At 35.0% G+C, this 17,157-nt stretch overlaps 1 protein-coding gene across 1 annotated transcript; it reads right to left on the bottom strand.

The window, feature by feature from the left end:
• Window positions 1–3,735: 3,735 nt before the first annotated feature.
• LOC120204154 (regulator of nonsense transcripts UPF2-like) lies at window positions 3,736–16,724 on the bottom strand. Its single transcript, XM_039204252.1, has 18 exons — window positions 16,634–16,724; window positions 15,437–15,527; window positions 15,199–15,286; window positions 14,671–14,873; window positions 13,286–13,630; window positions 13,017–13,121; window positions 12,713–12,840; window positions 11,692–11,868; window positions 11,483–11,564; window positions 10,591–10,890; window positions 10,296–10,493; window positions 10,089–10,190; window positions 9,645–9,896; window positions 9,343–9,561; window positions 8,348–8,518; window positions 7,309–7,494; window positions 5,028–5,501; window positions 3,736–4,686 (listed from the first exon to the last, which is right to left on the bottom strand). Exons 2-18 carry the CDS (start codon window positions 15,497–15,499, stop codon window positions 4,186–4,188), a joined length of 3,594 nt encoding a protein of 1,197 aa, XP_039060183.1. The 5' UTR covers window positions 15,500–15,527; window positions 16,634–16,724; the 3' UTR covers window positions 3,736–4,185.
• Window positions 16,725–17,157: the final 433 nt, after the last annotated feature.

Genomic DNA, 17,157 nt, shown 5'->3' on the forward strand with positions numbered 1-17,157 from the left:
GTGTTTACAAGATTGAGCTCACAAGAATAAAATATATACAAGAGAAAGATGAAATAAGAATGAAAAATTCTTCTCTTGTGTTTGATTGCTTGGATAGTTGTTCTATTACTTCTTCAAGTGTCCTTAGCTTGTATTTATAGCTTGGAATGTGTTTGAAGTCATATCTAGCCGTTGGGGATGTTTTGGAGCCGTTTGGGAATGATTTTTCTACAAAAATAGGCTGCCCAGAATGGGGGGAATCGGTACCCCTTCATAGGGAATCGATACCCCTTCATAAATTCAAATATTATGACCGTTGGGCTGATGAACAGTGAGGGAATCGGTAGCCTCAAGGGGGGAATTGGTTCCCTCAGAGTAATCTGTTATTTCTCGGAGCCAAACCATGCAAGGGGGAATCTGTACCCGGGGAATCGATACCCCTGGGGGAATCTGTTCCCGGGGAATCGATACCCCCTAGGGGGAATCTGTTCCCCCTGGGGGGGAATCTGTACCCCCTTGACAATCTAATTTTTCTTGAAACCCTTTAAAAAGAAAATATTTTTGGCTCGATTAAGGCTCGAAATACTTTGTAAAATTGTTTTAAAATAGTTTAAGTATAAAACACAATTTTACACTTTAGTAAGGATTAAAATGAACTTTGAAAGACTTGGAGTAATATTTTGATATTCGAATAATTACATCGAATATACTTAGAAAATCTTTTGTAAAATCTTAAAATTCATTTAACTTAATTTGTTATATCGAAACATCAAAATGTTTTCAACATATAATTATAAAAAATAAAATTTAAGTAATAAATAAGGTTGTTGATAATACATATCATATAAAAATAAAAGAGTAATAAATTTGAAGAAATTTTCTCTTTAGTTATCCATCATTAGCTCACAACTAAATTAATTATTAAAATGATATTATTATGCTCAAGTGATGTGAAAATCTAATGATCATAATATACATACTTGAAATGATAAAAAATATATATAATTCTATGTTGCAAAGATAAATTTGATTCTCATGTAGAAGGAATTGTTTGATTTTGTTTTGTATTCTTATTTTATTTATTAGGGTGAAGTACACAAATGGTCCCGACTATTAAAAGTTATAAAATGGTCCTCCGACTATATAGTGTTGCTTTGTTGAATCCCTCGACTATTAAAAGCTACAAAATGGTCACCCGACTATTTATTATGTTCCAAAATCATCATTTCCTATTAAAAAATAAACGATATTCTGGTCTGAACGTTAACACGTTGACTGTGATATGATAAAATATGATCCCAGAATCTCATACGACTATCATATCTCAGTCATCATGTTAATTTCCAACTTAAACGACTGCATATTTTTTTTGGTGAATAAAAGAAGTAAAACTACATAGGATTAGTCCTCTACTGTCAACGTGCAATCTGCAGCATCCTATTGGACTAGATCAATCACTTCCAGTGGTGGGGTGGAGAAAACCATATGAACCCCCCTCTAGTCGCGACAATCTTAGCTAGTCTATCCGTCACCTTATTTGCAGGCCGACATATGTGCTTTAAAACAACGTTCCAGTCTCTGTTAATCAACTTATTCACACGGTCTATAAGAGTAAAAATCGAGCCTCTCTTAGAGTTTTTCTTTAACATCCGGACAGCCTCCAAACTATATGTTTCCACTGTGATTTGCCTCTCTCCTAGATTCCAAGCATGAGAAAGACCTTCATGCTGCATATTTTTTAACATAAAAAGATGAGTTTGGAACATAATGAATAGTCAGGTGACCGTTTTATAACTTTTAATAGTCGAAGGACTTAACAAAGTTACATTATATTGTTGAAAATATCATTTTGTAACTTTAATAGTCGATGAACTTAATAAAGTAATAATCTATAGTCGAGGGACCATTTATATAATTTACCCTAATAATTATTGTTGACCTTTACTAGTAAGTTTAACAACAATAAAAAAAAACTATTACATTATCAAAAACATGTTTAGGTTAAAAAACCCTAATTAAGTACGATTTATACGTAAATATTAACGTGTCAAAGCACAACTAATTTGATTCATAATCTTTCTTAAAGATCGACAATGCACACAGATTCCACAGACACAGATGTTCAAACCTGAATCATTCATGAAAAACACAATTTCTTTTACCACCGATATCATTTAATAGGCTCGTATCTAAATACTTTTCGAATCAAAAATAATCTTTTATCGAGTTAAATTAAACTTGATTTTTTTATTAAAATTTGAAATCTGAATAATTCTAATCAAAATTGTACTTGATAAAGAAAATGGAAAGTTGGGACTTTTTTATATAAAAAAAAAGTTGAACTTTTATGAAGTTGATAATTTGATTCATTTATTTGACCTACTTGTAATCATTTACTCCCCCACATGAATAAAATAATTTCTCGAGGCTAAAAGCTTTTTATTCCATAAGGATATATAAGCCCCACAATTTTAGAAAAATTATGGTCCCTCTCCAACTTACATCAATGATGAATTTAGAAGCTTGAAAAAAAATGGAGAATTATTGGAAGCTTTAAATTTTTATTATTATTTATTATTACTCGTAAGTCGCGTAGTGTTGGAGTTGGGGATGTACATTTGACTTGAACTTGACGGGTTTTGACCCGATTCAAAAAAATTCGACTCAAACGTAGAAAAATAATATAATTGACCTCTATATATTTAGAGGTAAATGTTATAATATCTATCTCTATATCTTTTTTGTTATGTCATATTATATACAAGAATTTTAGACTTTCCTGAGGTCGTAAAATCATATCGGGTCTAAAGTTACCGGTCGAAGTTAAAAGAAGAGGAAGAAGAATAACTTCATTTCATTAAAATCAGGAATCCTTTTGGTAAAAATAAACTGAAAAACAGAAATGATGAACCCTAATTCAACTTTAGTGAAAAGCAAAGGGGGACCTTAAATCAATTAATGAATAATAAAGGTTTGATGTACGAAATTTTAATAATTTTGGCTAAAAGATTTAAAAGCCAATATTCGCTGCAAATTGCTTCAGATGCACCTTAAGAATCAAATCATGTGTTGGCTAGATTTTCTTGGTTTTCAGATTCATCTTGTCTCCTAGTGATATAAAATGGTGAAATTACCCTTAAGGTCCTTGTATTAGAGAGACCGGTTCAAATTAGCCTGTTTATACGTAAACCGGGCAGAATAAATCTAATTTTTGATATAACAAGCATTTATTGTATTAGTGATATAATTTTAGATAAACTAATACCTCAACTATCACTTTTGTTTCATTTTGATAAGCCTAACTGTTACTTTTTAAAATCAAATCTAACATTATGTTTTACTTTCATTTTGGTCACCCACCGTTAAAAAACCAACAGAACTGTTGACATATCAACATCACTGATGATCAAAATAAAACATAACAAAAGTAATAATTAGGATACCGATAGTATAATTTACCCTATATCTTGTTAAGAAATAAATGGTTTTATCAAAGGAAAAAAAATTCACTAATTGTTTTATAAACTTCAAATTTTCAATAATCAAAATGGACACCCTAAATTTGTAACACTTTGTGAATAATAAAAATAATAGTAATAAATTATCCCAAAAAAAATAATAGTAATAATAATTTGGGAGGCCATTCATGTTTTAAAAATGTGGCACGTAAGTCATAAAAGAAATTATACACACCAAATGAGTGCAGTGCCATTCATACTTTCTATATCAAACATAAGTCATAGTGACTTTCATTTAACATAAACCATGATAAACCAAACCCATTCCTTCCCTCTTTAACAGATATACAACAGTAAAGACGGGGAACACAATAATTTCCGCACTCTGTAAGCTTATTTTCAGTTCATCGTCCCGGAAACCACACATCGGGATCCATTCTACGTACTCCGAACTAGGACTGATAATATCTAGTAAAAGAGCAAGTTAGACGTATTGCTTACCTTGCCTATATGAGAAAACCCATGGAACAGCAGTTGTCTTGCAGGAAGAATGATTTCCGGCTGACCGGCAATGTATCATCAAAATTCCGTTTCAAATCGGACTCGAAAGGGGATCATTCAACCACCTGGCTGTTTCTGTGAGAGCTCAAGCCACTGTTGTTCTCAATCCTTCGTCTAATGTTTGGGAAAATATAGGGGCAAATATGATACTCCAGACATCGAAATTTTCAACATTTTACCATGAATCTCACTTTTTTCTGCCATAATAAGATCCACTTCCAGAATGGCTATGGTGGCGATTACGTGATCCTCCGATCCTGCTGCTGGATCCTTCCCATGAGTTCCCACGGCCGTAAGCTCGACTATTTCCACTTGGCCAATTCAATGTCTGTGTTCCGAGTCCATTGTTCTCTTCCTCTACCCTGTCATTGTACTCCAAGACCAGCCTCTTAATGTTTTGTTTCTCTTCAAACTCGGCTGCTTCTTTCTGTTTCGTGCTTTGGACAAGCGTACAATCTTGAGGAATATACATTTGCTTTGTTTGTTGTTTGTTCCCTCGCTTCACGAGAACTTTCACCTGAACCTCCCGGCTCCCTCCAGCATCTTCATCCAATGCTTCATCACCGCTTTCCCCTCCAACAACCCTTCCATGATGATCTTTGCTAGAACCCTCGAATACATTCATTGGTATCATCATGTTTAATTTAGGTCGGCCCCTCAGCTCCAGCTTGCGTTGCTCCATGCTCTCCTGTAATTAGAATCGAATCAAAATGAACAGCAAGTCAACTATTTCTTACACAATTTGAACTCACTGATCACATTAGACAAAGATTTAAAAAATTAGTAGACCTTAGTCTCGGCAAAGGGATAAAATTCACAAAGAATGCTAGAATATCAAGCTTGGATCGAATGGATTTTGATAAAGGGTCGAATAGGGGCAAAGGTGTCTGTATCAGGGTGAAATACGAGGGATGATTTCTTGGAAACGCGTTGAATATTGCAGTTCTGTTTTACCTTTAACTGTAAGAAACTGGATAATTTCTCTTATATATATAAACACAACAGCGAAAATTAAAAACGAGAGCTTACCTGCACTACAGCCCGGAGCTCCTGGTCAAAACTGGCAACTTCTAGAGGATTGAGCTCGGCTACCTTCTGCCTGAAATGAACTTCATCATCTTCATCAGAAGCAGGTCCACCATCATCCTCATCATCCTCGTCAGAATCACATCCATCATCATGATTCTCTTCATCCAAATCATCTTTGTTATGTCCCTCTGGTTCAATGGTTTCACTCCCTGATTCACTGATACTGTCACCGTCACCGATTTCCTCATGCATTCCACCATTTTCTTCAGAACCATTCAGAATGCTTGGTTGATCAGCTGAGATGGAATGAGAAGTAGTCCTGCTAGAAGGCTTTTCGGTATCGGAGTGCTTCTCGTTACTTGTCTTGTCAGTTGAAGCACTATGTTCGTGTTCCTCAAGTTCTACTAAAGCTGCATTAACTTCTTCCATAGATGAATACCGGTTCATGTTTGGACGTAATTCAGCAAATAAGTCCTGCATTTTTCGCATTTATACATCACAGGACATTTTTATAACAAAACATACAAAAAGCGGCTGAACGAAAAAATATTTATGCATAAAATAAGTACCATTAACTTTGCCCAGAAATCCTAAGTTCTATTGCAACCAATCAAACGGAGATCATACTGACTATTAAATATTACATCTATGTTTCTCAGACTTTTTTTTTATAAGAAGGTAGGCCTCGTTAAAAACCCCCTTCATGATTAATGGAGCACAAAGTGCTCCTTAATCAGCGGAAGGAGAAAAAGAGTGCCTTAATTCATTAAAAACCGAAAGATACATAATGTTTAAAAACAAAACACACCCTTTACAATGATCAACCCAAATCCTAACTAAAGCCTAAAAGAAAGCTGTGTAACTAGCCAATACCAGCTTTAGCTAAGCTATCAGCCTCAACATTGGCTGATCTAGGAACCCATCTAATAATACCATTAAGATCTCTTAACAAAATAACAATGTCTTTCACAAAGGCTCTGTAGACATAAGGACAACAATCATAATTTTTTACCCACTCCACTGCTTGTTTACTGTCTGATTCAACAATTAAGCGTTCTTTAAACCTCTGATGAATCAAAGCGAAGAAAGATAAGCCCTTCTTTATTGCTATAATCTCAATCAACAGAGATGGACCTGGACCAGCTGCCTCTTGGAAAGAACCCATCACCGAGCCATCCTCAACTCTTGGAATGCCCCCAACACCACTTTTCCTCCAATCTCCATTCACTGCTGCATCGACGTTTTATAAAACCCTTTGGAGGAGGAGACCAAGACACAGTTTTGATGATCGAAAGCCTTGGATTAGAACAACAGTCCCCAAGAGTTGGATCAGTAATAAGAGAGTCCTTTAGAATAGCCACGTTATTGAATTTAGCTAAGAACCAAGTAGCCAACCTGCATCTTGCCATAAAAAATAACTCCATCTGATCTACCCTTCCCCCATCGAACACGATGTCATTCCTAGTTTTCCAAATCGTCCATAGAACCACTCCCGGAATAAAGGACCAAATTTTATAATTAAGGACCATTCTTCCCAAGCTACCATAAAACTTTGAGCATTGTCCTGCAGAACCGAACACACTCCCCAAATTTTCAGAAATTTGTTCCACAGATTCCATGCCACAGTGCAAGTGAAAAATAAATGTGCTGAAGATTCAGCCTCCTCTTTACAAAGCGGGCATGCAACATCAACAATAACTGAAACTCCTCTCCTTTGTAATTCTTGTTTTACTGCCAATCTATTATACATCACCTGCCACATAAAGACCTCCACTCTAGGAGGCACTAACCCTCTCCAAATATATCTCATCCAAAAGGAGTATGTTGTCGAAACAGGACAGTAAGACTTCACACTGGACTTGACAGAATAGATACCTTCCCCATTCCCTTTCCAAACCAACCCATCTGACAAATCATAGGTATGCTCACCTTTTTTCCAATCTTTTCCAATATATTTGAGGAATCACACCCCATCGGACATGTGTACTTTGGGGAAAACGAAGAGTCGGAGAAACATAGTATTCTACGCCAATGCTAATATAGGTTTTCTAATATTGCATAGATTACAGTTGATAGGGAAACATGTCAGCACTTGCAGTATTAAACGGGACTAATAATGCGAGTTCATCCTCTATATTAAGCCCATTAAACATGGTAGCCAAGCATGGAAAACAGTTTCAACAGGCTTTGATCACGCCACAAAGGGAGAAAGCATTCTTTTTCCCATGATTAGCAAAGGACGAATTCTAAAACTTGAAATAAATATTCCAATTTCGCTTACCTGCAAATCGAATTCAATATCCAGTGGTAATGCACCCTTGCTAAGAATATACCTCTGGAAGTGTACCAAGAACCGATCAAGTTTTCTCTTGGAAGAACCTCTGTCAAAGTAGTGCCCACATGTCTGAAGAAGAGTAATAACCATCCTGATCCGAAAACAATCCTCAGGTGGATCGAGGATATCTTGCTAACAATAGAGACAATCAAATCAGACCAAGTAAAATTGAATCAAACGACATTCAGTACAAAATCTTACACTTAATAACAACAAAATCGTTTAAAACTCTTATAAACAGTCTTATTTCCGAACAATTAATAGTGTAGTCATTTGAAATCCTTATTATTTTTCTCTATATAACTTCAATTCAAGGAATTAAGAATTGTCTATTAGGAATGTTCTGTACACTCTTCAAAGGTGATAAAATAAATTCAGCAAGTTCTGTGACAATGTACCCTACAGTTAAACATGTTACTTGAATAGTTTAAAAACCTAGCAGTCCCCATGAGTCGAATAAGAAACTCGACTCATTTCTAAACTTCAAGACTCATTTGAATCAAACCTAAACAATTCAGAAAACCCTAACCTTCACAGCATTTCTATTGGGCTTTACCATTCACAGCATTTCTAAACTTCATTGATCCTAGATTTTCAACTAACCAGAAATCTCATTTAAATTTTCTCTTTTCCCAAGTCAAACCCTCTTTTAACTGATCAAGACTTGAATCAAACCTAAACAATTCAGAAAACCCTAACCTTCTGTAGCATTTGACCCTAAAAATCCTAAATCCCAACCAACCATAATCCCCAGAGAGGCAGCAATGCATCAGAAGATATGTTCTACAAAATTAATTCCTCTCTTTGAATGCATTGCCAAGGAAGCTCAAGGAACAAAACACACAGTGACACAGGAATGTTTTTTAGAGACCAAGTATAGAGAGAGAGATCCTAAGTGCCTAGAAAGCACCGCTGCCGAACCTAGCAAGCATGTCATATCCCTATATAATGGATAATTAGATCAATAAGTCAGATATCTTGATACCTCTGCTGTATCATGGCCAAAAACAAGAATCAAATAGAGTGTTTCAAAGATGACAGAAGAATCAATATGCTCATAGTTGTATAGCTCCCCAAGAAAACGCATATGAGCAATGCGCCTCTGCTGCATCCCATAATCATTTAACTCCAGGCCAATTCTAATATCCTCCAGAACCTGAAAGTACAGAATATAACAACCATGAGTAAACCACGGGGAAAAATTCATGGGGGTGTGTGTGCTTCCACTATTATATGCAAGGAAGATTGTGCTTGAATTTGCCATAATCATCAACAAGAAAGATGAGACAGGAACAAGATGCACACAGATTTCTCAGAAGCTAGGGAAAAAAGCCTAATAAAAATATAAGTTCTAATGATAAAAGCTCATGGCTTTATAGCAATATATTTCCATCTTAGTTAAAAAAAATCTCACACTGGTACCTTTCAAAGCAATACCCAACTATAATCATGGGGAAGAAAACAAAATAACAGTCCAGGTCATGAGACATCTATTTTCTCGCATCCTTACCTTCCGGACAAAACAAAATAATAGAATCTCTAGAGCATGCATAACACAAGAAAACATCCCCAAGACCATCATATCATGTTGCCAAGAATTTCTCCTCAGACTCGGCCGAAAACCAAGGTGAATAAATAACAAAAAAAAGGAACTCTACTGGTTAAATTATACATGAAAACTGAAACATAGAGCATAATTGGCAGATTTTTTGTATTATCACCACAGTGTTCAGTTGTTCACAAAAGGTATACACAAAATGGGATTTTAATAAAAGTTATGAAGAATGTATTTCACAGAACTGTAAGTCACCCACTAGGATTGCACACCATTTAAACATGGCATCAGAAAGGATAGACAGCTGAGCATACAAATAAAAACACAATGATATACAGTAGTAAGTCCTTCAACATTCCAGATAACATAGATATAGGAGAATCAAAATTCAACACAAGAACTAGCATTAAATTCAGGAAGTAAACCTCATCAACAACAGCAACAGCAAATTCATCATGATAGCGACTCAAACCAGCAGTGAGAGAAGCAATAAAGTGAATCTGACTATATTTCCCCTTGTTAACCTTCATGAAGCACTTTAAGAGGTATGATTCACATTCACTCCATGGTAATTTACGAAGTTGCCTCAGAACATGCTCAATGGAAGACTTGTCAAGATCTGTAAACAATAACTTCCTAATATACTGCAAAAGTATTTGACAAAACTCAGTAAGGAGGTTTAACATCAAAACAAGTAGAGTATATTATCAGGAAAAGCAAATTATACCTGGTGCAACGGAGGACGAACTTTAGAGACCCGTGCAGATCTTTCAGGTGGTTTGCATAGATAGTAAGCATTTTCTACAAGTGTGCTGTGTCGAGGATCCAAATTCTTTACATTTTTCAAGCGCATCAATATCTCCAACATGTTAGCCATTCTGATGGTAGTTTCAGGAGAACGATACAGAAAACGACCACAAGTCTCGAGAAGATTGCAAGCGACATCAATGTTATGATGAGTGAAATCATCTAAACATGTCTGGTACAAAAGGAAAAGAGAATAAGAAAGCATCCAGAAAACGTTTTGATTTATAGTGTACAACTTATAAGCAACAAACTGATTGCTCCTAATTTTTATAATTCTGGTTGTTTCAAAAAGTTCATAAATTCCCACAAGATGGAAGTATCATCATATAAACCAATATTGATCAGTTAGCTGCTTTGCACATACCTTCAGACAACTGAAGACAAGACCAGGAGGTGAAATTTTGAACTTACAGAGTTCTGCAATAAACCTAATATTCCTGATTTTTGTTTCAATGTTCATTTGATCCTGCAGTTAATTTCAATTTTGAGATATAAGTTACAATTATATATAACTGGAAAAAGGAAATAAATGTAGAGATGAAGACAGTGGGGGATCCAGAGGGAAGCAAACCTTTTTATTAATTAAGAAGTTGAACTCTTCCTCCAACATCTGCAATAGCATAGCAGGAACATCCTTCATAGAAGTTGACAATGTTGCAACCATGCGTGAGTAGTATGGAAGCAACTCCAAAGATGTCCTTGGCACATTAAACAATGCTCTCACAAGTCTTTTCCGATTTGATTTTGAATTCAAATAACAGAACTCCACCTGAAATTTTCAATGAACAATGCAATGATCCTCTAGAGTTGAATAAAACCCTATCGAAAAGCGGGCATTCAACAGTAGAACTGAAAAAAGATATTACCGTCAATTGATCAATAAGGTCACGACTCACACAACCTGGGAGTCTTTGCAGTAGAGCATCCAAATTTGTCCCTTCGCTACCTTTGAGCTTTTCCTTTTCATTTTCACCTTTTTTATCAGTGTCTTTTTCTCTCTCTTTCCCTTTCTCCTTCTCTGGATCTTTGGTCTTGTCCTTATCCTTTTCATCTTTATCCTTCCCTTTCTCTATACTTTTCCCTTCTTGCAGAGTGCCAGAGTCTGCAGAAGCCTCCACAGCATCTTGTGCGACTGGTGTACTTTGATCTGCTTCAGAAGAGGATTCCTAAAAGGTACACCAATAATCATCAAATAGAGAGGACTATTTAGGAATAAGGAGTCATCGTCATCGATCAGATCTTTCAGAATGGAAGTTTAAACAGTCGATAAGTCTAGAACTGACTCACCCTCCCCCACCTAGCCACCAAAATGATAAAAAGGAAATGGATTTCAGGCATAGGTTGGGTGCACAGCAGTTAAGAAATTAAGAAATGGTTCAGTCCACCTTCGAAGCTTGCTACATTAAAATACATTGCTTCTATTATATCTTTTTTGGTTTCTTTTTTCTTTTTTGCCAAACAATCATAGTTCTTTAGTTTTAAGCATTAAAAATTATAGTAATTTCATAATTTCAAAATTCAAAGTTATGGATCGTGGTTGGTAACGATTGGTGGAGCAAAGATGAGAATTGAACATGAAATGATAGAGGCTCAGAGCAGAAGCTGCTGCTGATTGAACTAGACCAAAATTTAATACTAAAAGAAAAAGGACAGTGTATTATTGGCAGCATAGAACCACAGATAAGCCTCTAGGAATTGTTAGCTTCAAATTGATCCTAATTGAACTAATGGTAATGCTCAAAATTTTGGTCTACTTACAGTTGGTTGCTCTTGTGCCTTCGATGTTTGCTCACTTGCCTTGGACTCAGCTTCTCCCAATAATACTGCCGGGACAAATGCTCTGTGAAGAACATGTAAACAATGCTCTTATCAGCAAGAAAATACATATTTTATTTCCATAAAACATCAATGAAAGGCCCAATAGAGAAAGTCTCTCCTTAACAGACTCAATAATGACAACAACATACCTAAGATCAGGTAAGCATTCATAGAAAGCTCTAGTGTCATCATCATCCCATATAGCTTCAAGGTTCGAAGACTCTTTTCCAGATGCTGGAGATGAAGCATCATCACCAGTAGTAACCCTAGTTGTGTGATTGTCCTCCGGCATGACCGGAGGCTGCACATCAAGTGCTTCTGCCAAACTGCAATAAACAATTTAAAAGTCAGTTATAGATGCTTTTCTTTTGCAAGTAAAAAAGAACTCATATAGTTAATCGCGATGCAAGAGGAATGCTTGATAAGCAAATTCAATAGAGGAAAACTAAAATTTTGAAGAGCGGGGTTGAATAGCACAAATCTGACAGGTGTACAATGATATCATCTTAGCCACCAACTTTTTTTTATAAGTTAGCCGCTAACTTTGGCGGGACCTCAGCGACCGTAACTAAACTGGGGTCTAGAGTGCCAACATCATAAAGTTGCCATACAAGTAAAAATTGCGTCTTTACTAGTCTTGATAAGTAGAAAAACACTTCATCACACTTCCATATCACTTCAATAAAAATCACTAAAACAAAGTTCACAAAAGAGAGACAATGAATCAAACCAGAAACCAGCATTTCTGCCACAATTCTTGATACAAAAGCTCACCTGAATGTCATAAGGGATCTAAACCCTAGACTCAGTAATAGAAGAGCCACTTTAGGTACACACAATGCAAATCTGAGAGAGCATTTAATACCCAAAGCTTAATTCATATGTAGTGCATGTAAGAACTAGTAGCAGCTAAATATTTAAGTTTTGAAGTGCAGAGAAGTACGATTGGTTCTAATTATGTAAATTAGTAATTATTTAGAAGACGCTCATAAACTTGTTAATCACAATATCATTAATCATTCAGGCATTACATGAACATGTAAACTAATTTACAGAATAAAACAAATGAAACCATATTCACACGGAAAGCAGAATATCAATTAATCAACACATTAGCCTAGTTCCCATTAAAGAAAAAGTCCATGAACATGACATCATAAAGCAACTTACGATGAGACATTGCGGTACAAATGATCATAAGATTTTCGCAGCTTTTCATATGAAGTAGCATTTTCTTCACTGAGCTCTCCTTTACCATTTAGAATCTTTGCATTCTCATGCTCCATTTGGCGAAGTGACTAAAAGAAAACCCCCAGAAATTAGGGAAGAGAGAAAGAAAGCAAATGCTAATGAAAGAATCAAGCAGTCAAACTTATAATATATAAACAAAAGTTATGGCCCTGGATAAGTTCAAATAAGAGCTTCATGACTTATTTGCCCCTAAAAGTTAATATTTTCAATTGCAAAAGCTTACCGCATGCTCTGACTGAAGAAGTTCAATGACAGCATCATAATATACATTGAATGCCTTCCTAAAAGTTTTCTTTTGATCTGCTGTGATACCAAGGCCCTTAAAGAACTGTAGCAAATTGTCAACATATAAACCATGTCAAACCATAAACTTCCATTATCAAACCAAAGCTACAAATAACCTAAAGTTCGAAATGAGCATCATAATATCTTTACAGAAATAAAACAAATGCAAATTTCAGGCCAAGTAAAGAACAAAAAAGAGAGACAAACCTCATCTTGAATTTCTTGACCAGAAATAGGAAGTCCTAAAAACACTCGCCCTTGTCGAGCAAAACTAGCGAGAAGAGTTAAATTTGTCTGAGTAGCATCGCGGTCCTTCAAGTGCTCTGTGCTAGTAAGATCCTTAATGATACTGATAAAAATACCATTTTCCTCTATAACTCCAACAAAGTACAGTTCCAGAAGAAGTTTCAATGTGCTACGCTTCTTCATTGCTTTCAAGTTCCTGTCTGCATCCAAATCATCCCCAGATTTTCCAGGAAAGAAAATTTTCTGGAGCCCTTGTATCAGACTTGGTGAGAAATCTTTGTACCTTTGATGAAGCAGAGAGCAGATCTTTGACAGATAGACAATAGTAAGTTACCAACAAACTTAAAAAGGATAAATGGTTCAGTGTACAATAAAAGCTAGCTAGGAAACATACTGACGATTAATGTTGCAAATAAGTATATTCTCAAATTACAGAGAACAAATGTGAATAATCCAATAACACATTTACAAACTTTGAGCAGGCAACATCATCGGTCATAGCATATGAAGAGAACTCAACTCAACATTAAAGAACCAGCTAACTTAACATGAAACATGCATATACGGATGTCACAGCAATGCACATCATTCATGATACCAAGAAATGTATACCTCTATCCACCAACATATTTGCAAACATTGAGCAAGTGACACTACCAAAAATAACGAGAAATCTATATAACAAGAAACTGGGAAGGTTATAGTCAATTGCAATCCTGTTATACTTAACAAAAACCAGGGCAATTTATTATATACTTATACAGTATATGTATATATACACACAATAAACTAGGGCAAATCATTACACACACAAAATACAAATAAGTTGATCACTAAAATAGTAAGAGGAACCAGACTATAGATCTTTGAACGTACAGGATAAACAATTTTCATAGCTTATATTATTGAATCTTCATTAAAACCCAAGTCTGCTAGCAAAACATCAACAGGTGCACACGAGAACATTGAAGGAGGTAAAAAATTACTCGAGAAGCTACTACAACCCATTTGGAAGCAAAAGACTACATGTTCCTCGTTCTTATTTAAAATCAAAATGACCTACATGATTGCAGCTTAATCACCTTGCTTAAACAGTTATGACATCCAAGTGTTTAGGTTTGGCTAGTGAAACTATACATAATTTTCAGCTGAAGAGAATATAAGAAACTTTCACATTTCAAATCTAAGCCAAATATGATAATAACATAGATCTTTGTAAGACTATGTAATCGCAGCAAATTAACTGAGAAAATAATATGTATAAGTATAACCATATAATTTAAATATGCATTTATTAAAACATATAACCAGACAAATTTTGAATCAAACATATTCATGAAAGCTACCTGAACCGCGGCTTGTATATCCGAACTCTTAAGCTTGGCATCACAAATAGCAGAGACAGCTTCACTAGCAAATTTACTTAAATTGACACTTCGCAGCTCCTCCATCAATCCTTCCTTCTGCTCTTCATTTATCTGCTTTAATTTTTTAATCACAGCTGTATTGCGCTTAATGCTAGAATCCAAAGTCCTGAGGAATACAGAATCTAGAACCACGGGTGAAAAATATTAACATCTACCTGACAGTTTTTAAGCATCAATATCAGAAAAACTGAATTGGTGTTAAACAAAATAGATAAAAATGCAAATGCTTCCATCGCAATATAATAAGGGCTGCTGTACAGAACCAGTACCAAATATATAATCACAACTGATTAAGATGAATTAGAAAGAAAATCCATAATGTATGAATGCATACCTAGTATGAGCTAAAATCACTATAAGACGTACAAATCAAGTCAACAAATTTAACCACTCCCATAACGAGCAATGGGCATATAAAAACCCTAAAATGTAGTAAAATTTACTAACCAGGCCTTTCAGGGTTCAAATTGGTTTGACGAAGAGCCATTTTGCACTCAATAGATTTCTTAATTTCCTCAAGGCGAGCAACGGCTTCCTGCAATTGGAGGAAAAATATATAAGTCTATTGTACCAAACTAATTTCTTATCAAGAAAAAAACAAAAAACACTGAGAACAGGCACAAATGATCAAACAGTAAACCTTATTCATCCATTCACGTGAAATTAACTAGGCCATTAATCTTACCTCATTGTCTTGTTTGCCATGCTGTTCAACTCCAGCCCGAGATTCATCTTCATGATGATCCATCTCATCTATTTGTAATCACAATAATTTCCTATATAATATAACTGAATTATCAATAATAAAAAAACTCACCATAAAATTATGAATAATTAGGAGCTAAACAGAACCTTCTAAAAGGCTTCTAACAACAGTTAAAGAAACAATACTTAAATAATAGAACTGAAAAAAAAAAAAAAAAGAGGCTAGTAGCAACAAAGAGGATCTTTTTAGGTTGTCCAGAATCATGCATTTCAAGATAGTAACCATATAAATAATCTATCCAGCATGCCAAATATCACAATCTCATCCAGCATTTATACTCCTAAGCTATGTTGCACAAAATATTGTAGCCAACCCCATAACACGGTAATTTCTATTGGAACGATTTATTTTCAATTTCTACTTTATAAATCCATGATTATCCAAGTTTTCATTTTTCTTGAAATATCCATGTCCAAAGGTCATGTCCGAATTGTAAGTGGACATCGGAATGTGGATATGATTCTCCAAGGACACTTCAAATACATGAAAATATTAGGGGGGAAATGAACATATAAGCGTCCAACACTAAAATGCCTTAGTCCAAGTAACATTTTTAATCAAAGGTCCAACATAGTTATAAAGTATAATACCCAAATTCCAGCACAGAAGTTGTGAAGAAAGACTCAAGATACAGAAGCACAAGTCTTATTTCACCGTCAGAAAAAAATATTGGAAGGGCAAACCATTTCATAACCATTAAAAATTCATGCATAAAACAGTCAAGACTACGGAATTCTAAAACCCCATTCCCCCTATTCACCACTTCCCTAAATCTCAAACAATTAAAAAATGTAAACAAAACTCTCTTCCTTCCACTCCTTTCCAAACAATAAAAAACAGTAAACCAGTTGAAAAAAAAGGAGAAAATCACATAATTACTCCTACAATCAATCTTCTTCTCACTCACGACTTCACTAAACCAATCAAAAGTATTTAACAGTAACGATAATAACAAATCATTAAAAGAATTCAAAATCAAGGAATCGTTTTGAACTGAAATCATTATATTTAAATTTAAAAACAAATAATAAAAAATCGATCTGATTTTCAAAAAAAAAAAAAGTTAAAATTCTCCGTGGATCTTAGAGAGATGGGAAGAGAGAGTTAGGGTTTTACCTGAAACTTTGGGGAAGAAGCTAAGAATGATTTGAAGCGAAGAGAAGATAGACGAACTAAAGGAAGGGAGATGAAGTGTGAGGCATTTGAAGAAACCTTCTGAAACGAGAAATAATATTAAATAAATAAATACATAAACTGGAGCTTTTTCTCCAAAGGCATTCGAAATCGGGTATCGGGTCGCACTTGAAACCGTTTTTGGAATTTTGTGGGGCCCGGCTTTAGCTTTCCTCGAGAAGATGCGTTCTGGGGGCACGTTTTGATTCGAGAGCTCTATCAAAAAATATTTTTTAAATAAAAATGTAGGGTAAACTATGGCTTTAGTACCTAAACTATTGATTTTAGTCAAAACTACACCTAAAATTTAGTTTTTGTTTCATTTTACTACACTTATTCAAAATTTAATGTTAAGTTTTGAAAACAAAGTGAAAGGTTAGGTACTAAAACGGACAAAAACCAATAGTTTAGATATTAAACACTTTAAATTTTTAACGATGGTACTAAAATAAAATAAAAACTAAATA

The sequence above is a fragment of the Hibiscus syriacus genome, unplaced genomic scaffold (assembly GCF_006381635.1).
Source record: "Hibiscus syriacus cultivar Baekdansim isolate YM2019G1 unplaced genomic scaffold, ASM638163v2 tig00010533_pilon, whole genome shotgun sequence".
In the NCBI taxonomy this organism is placed as follows: domain Eukaryota; kingdom Viridiplantae; phylum Streptophyta; class Magnoliopsida; order Malvales; family Malvaceae; genus Hibiscus; species Hibiscus syriacus.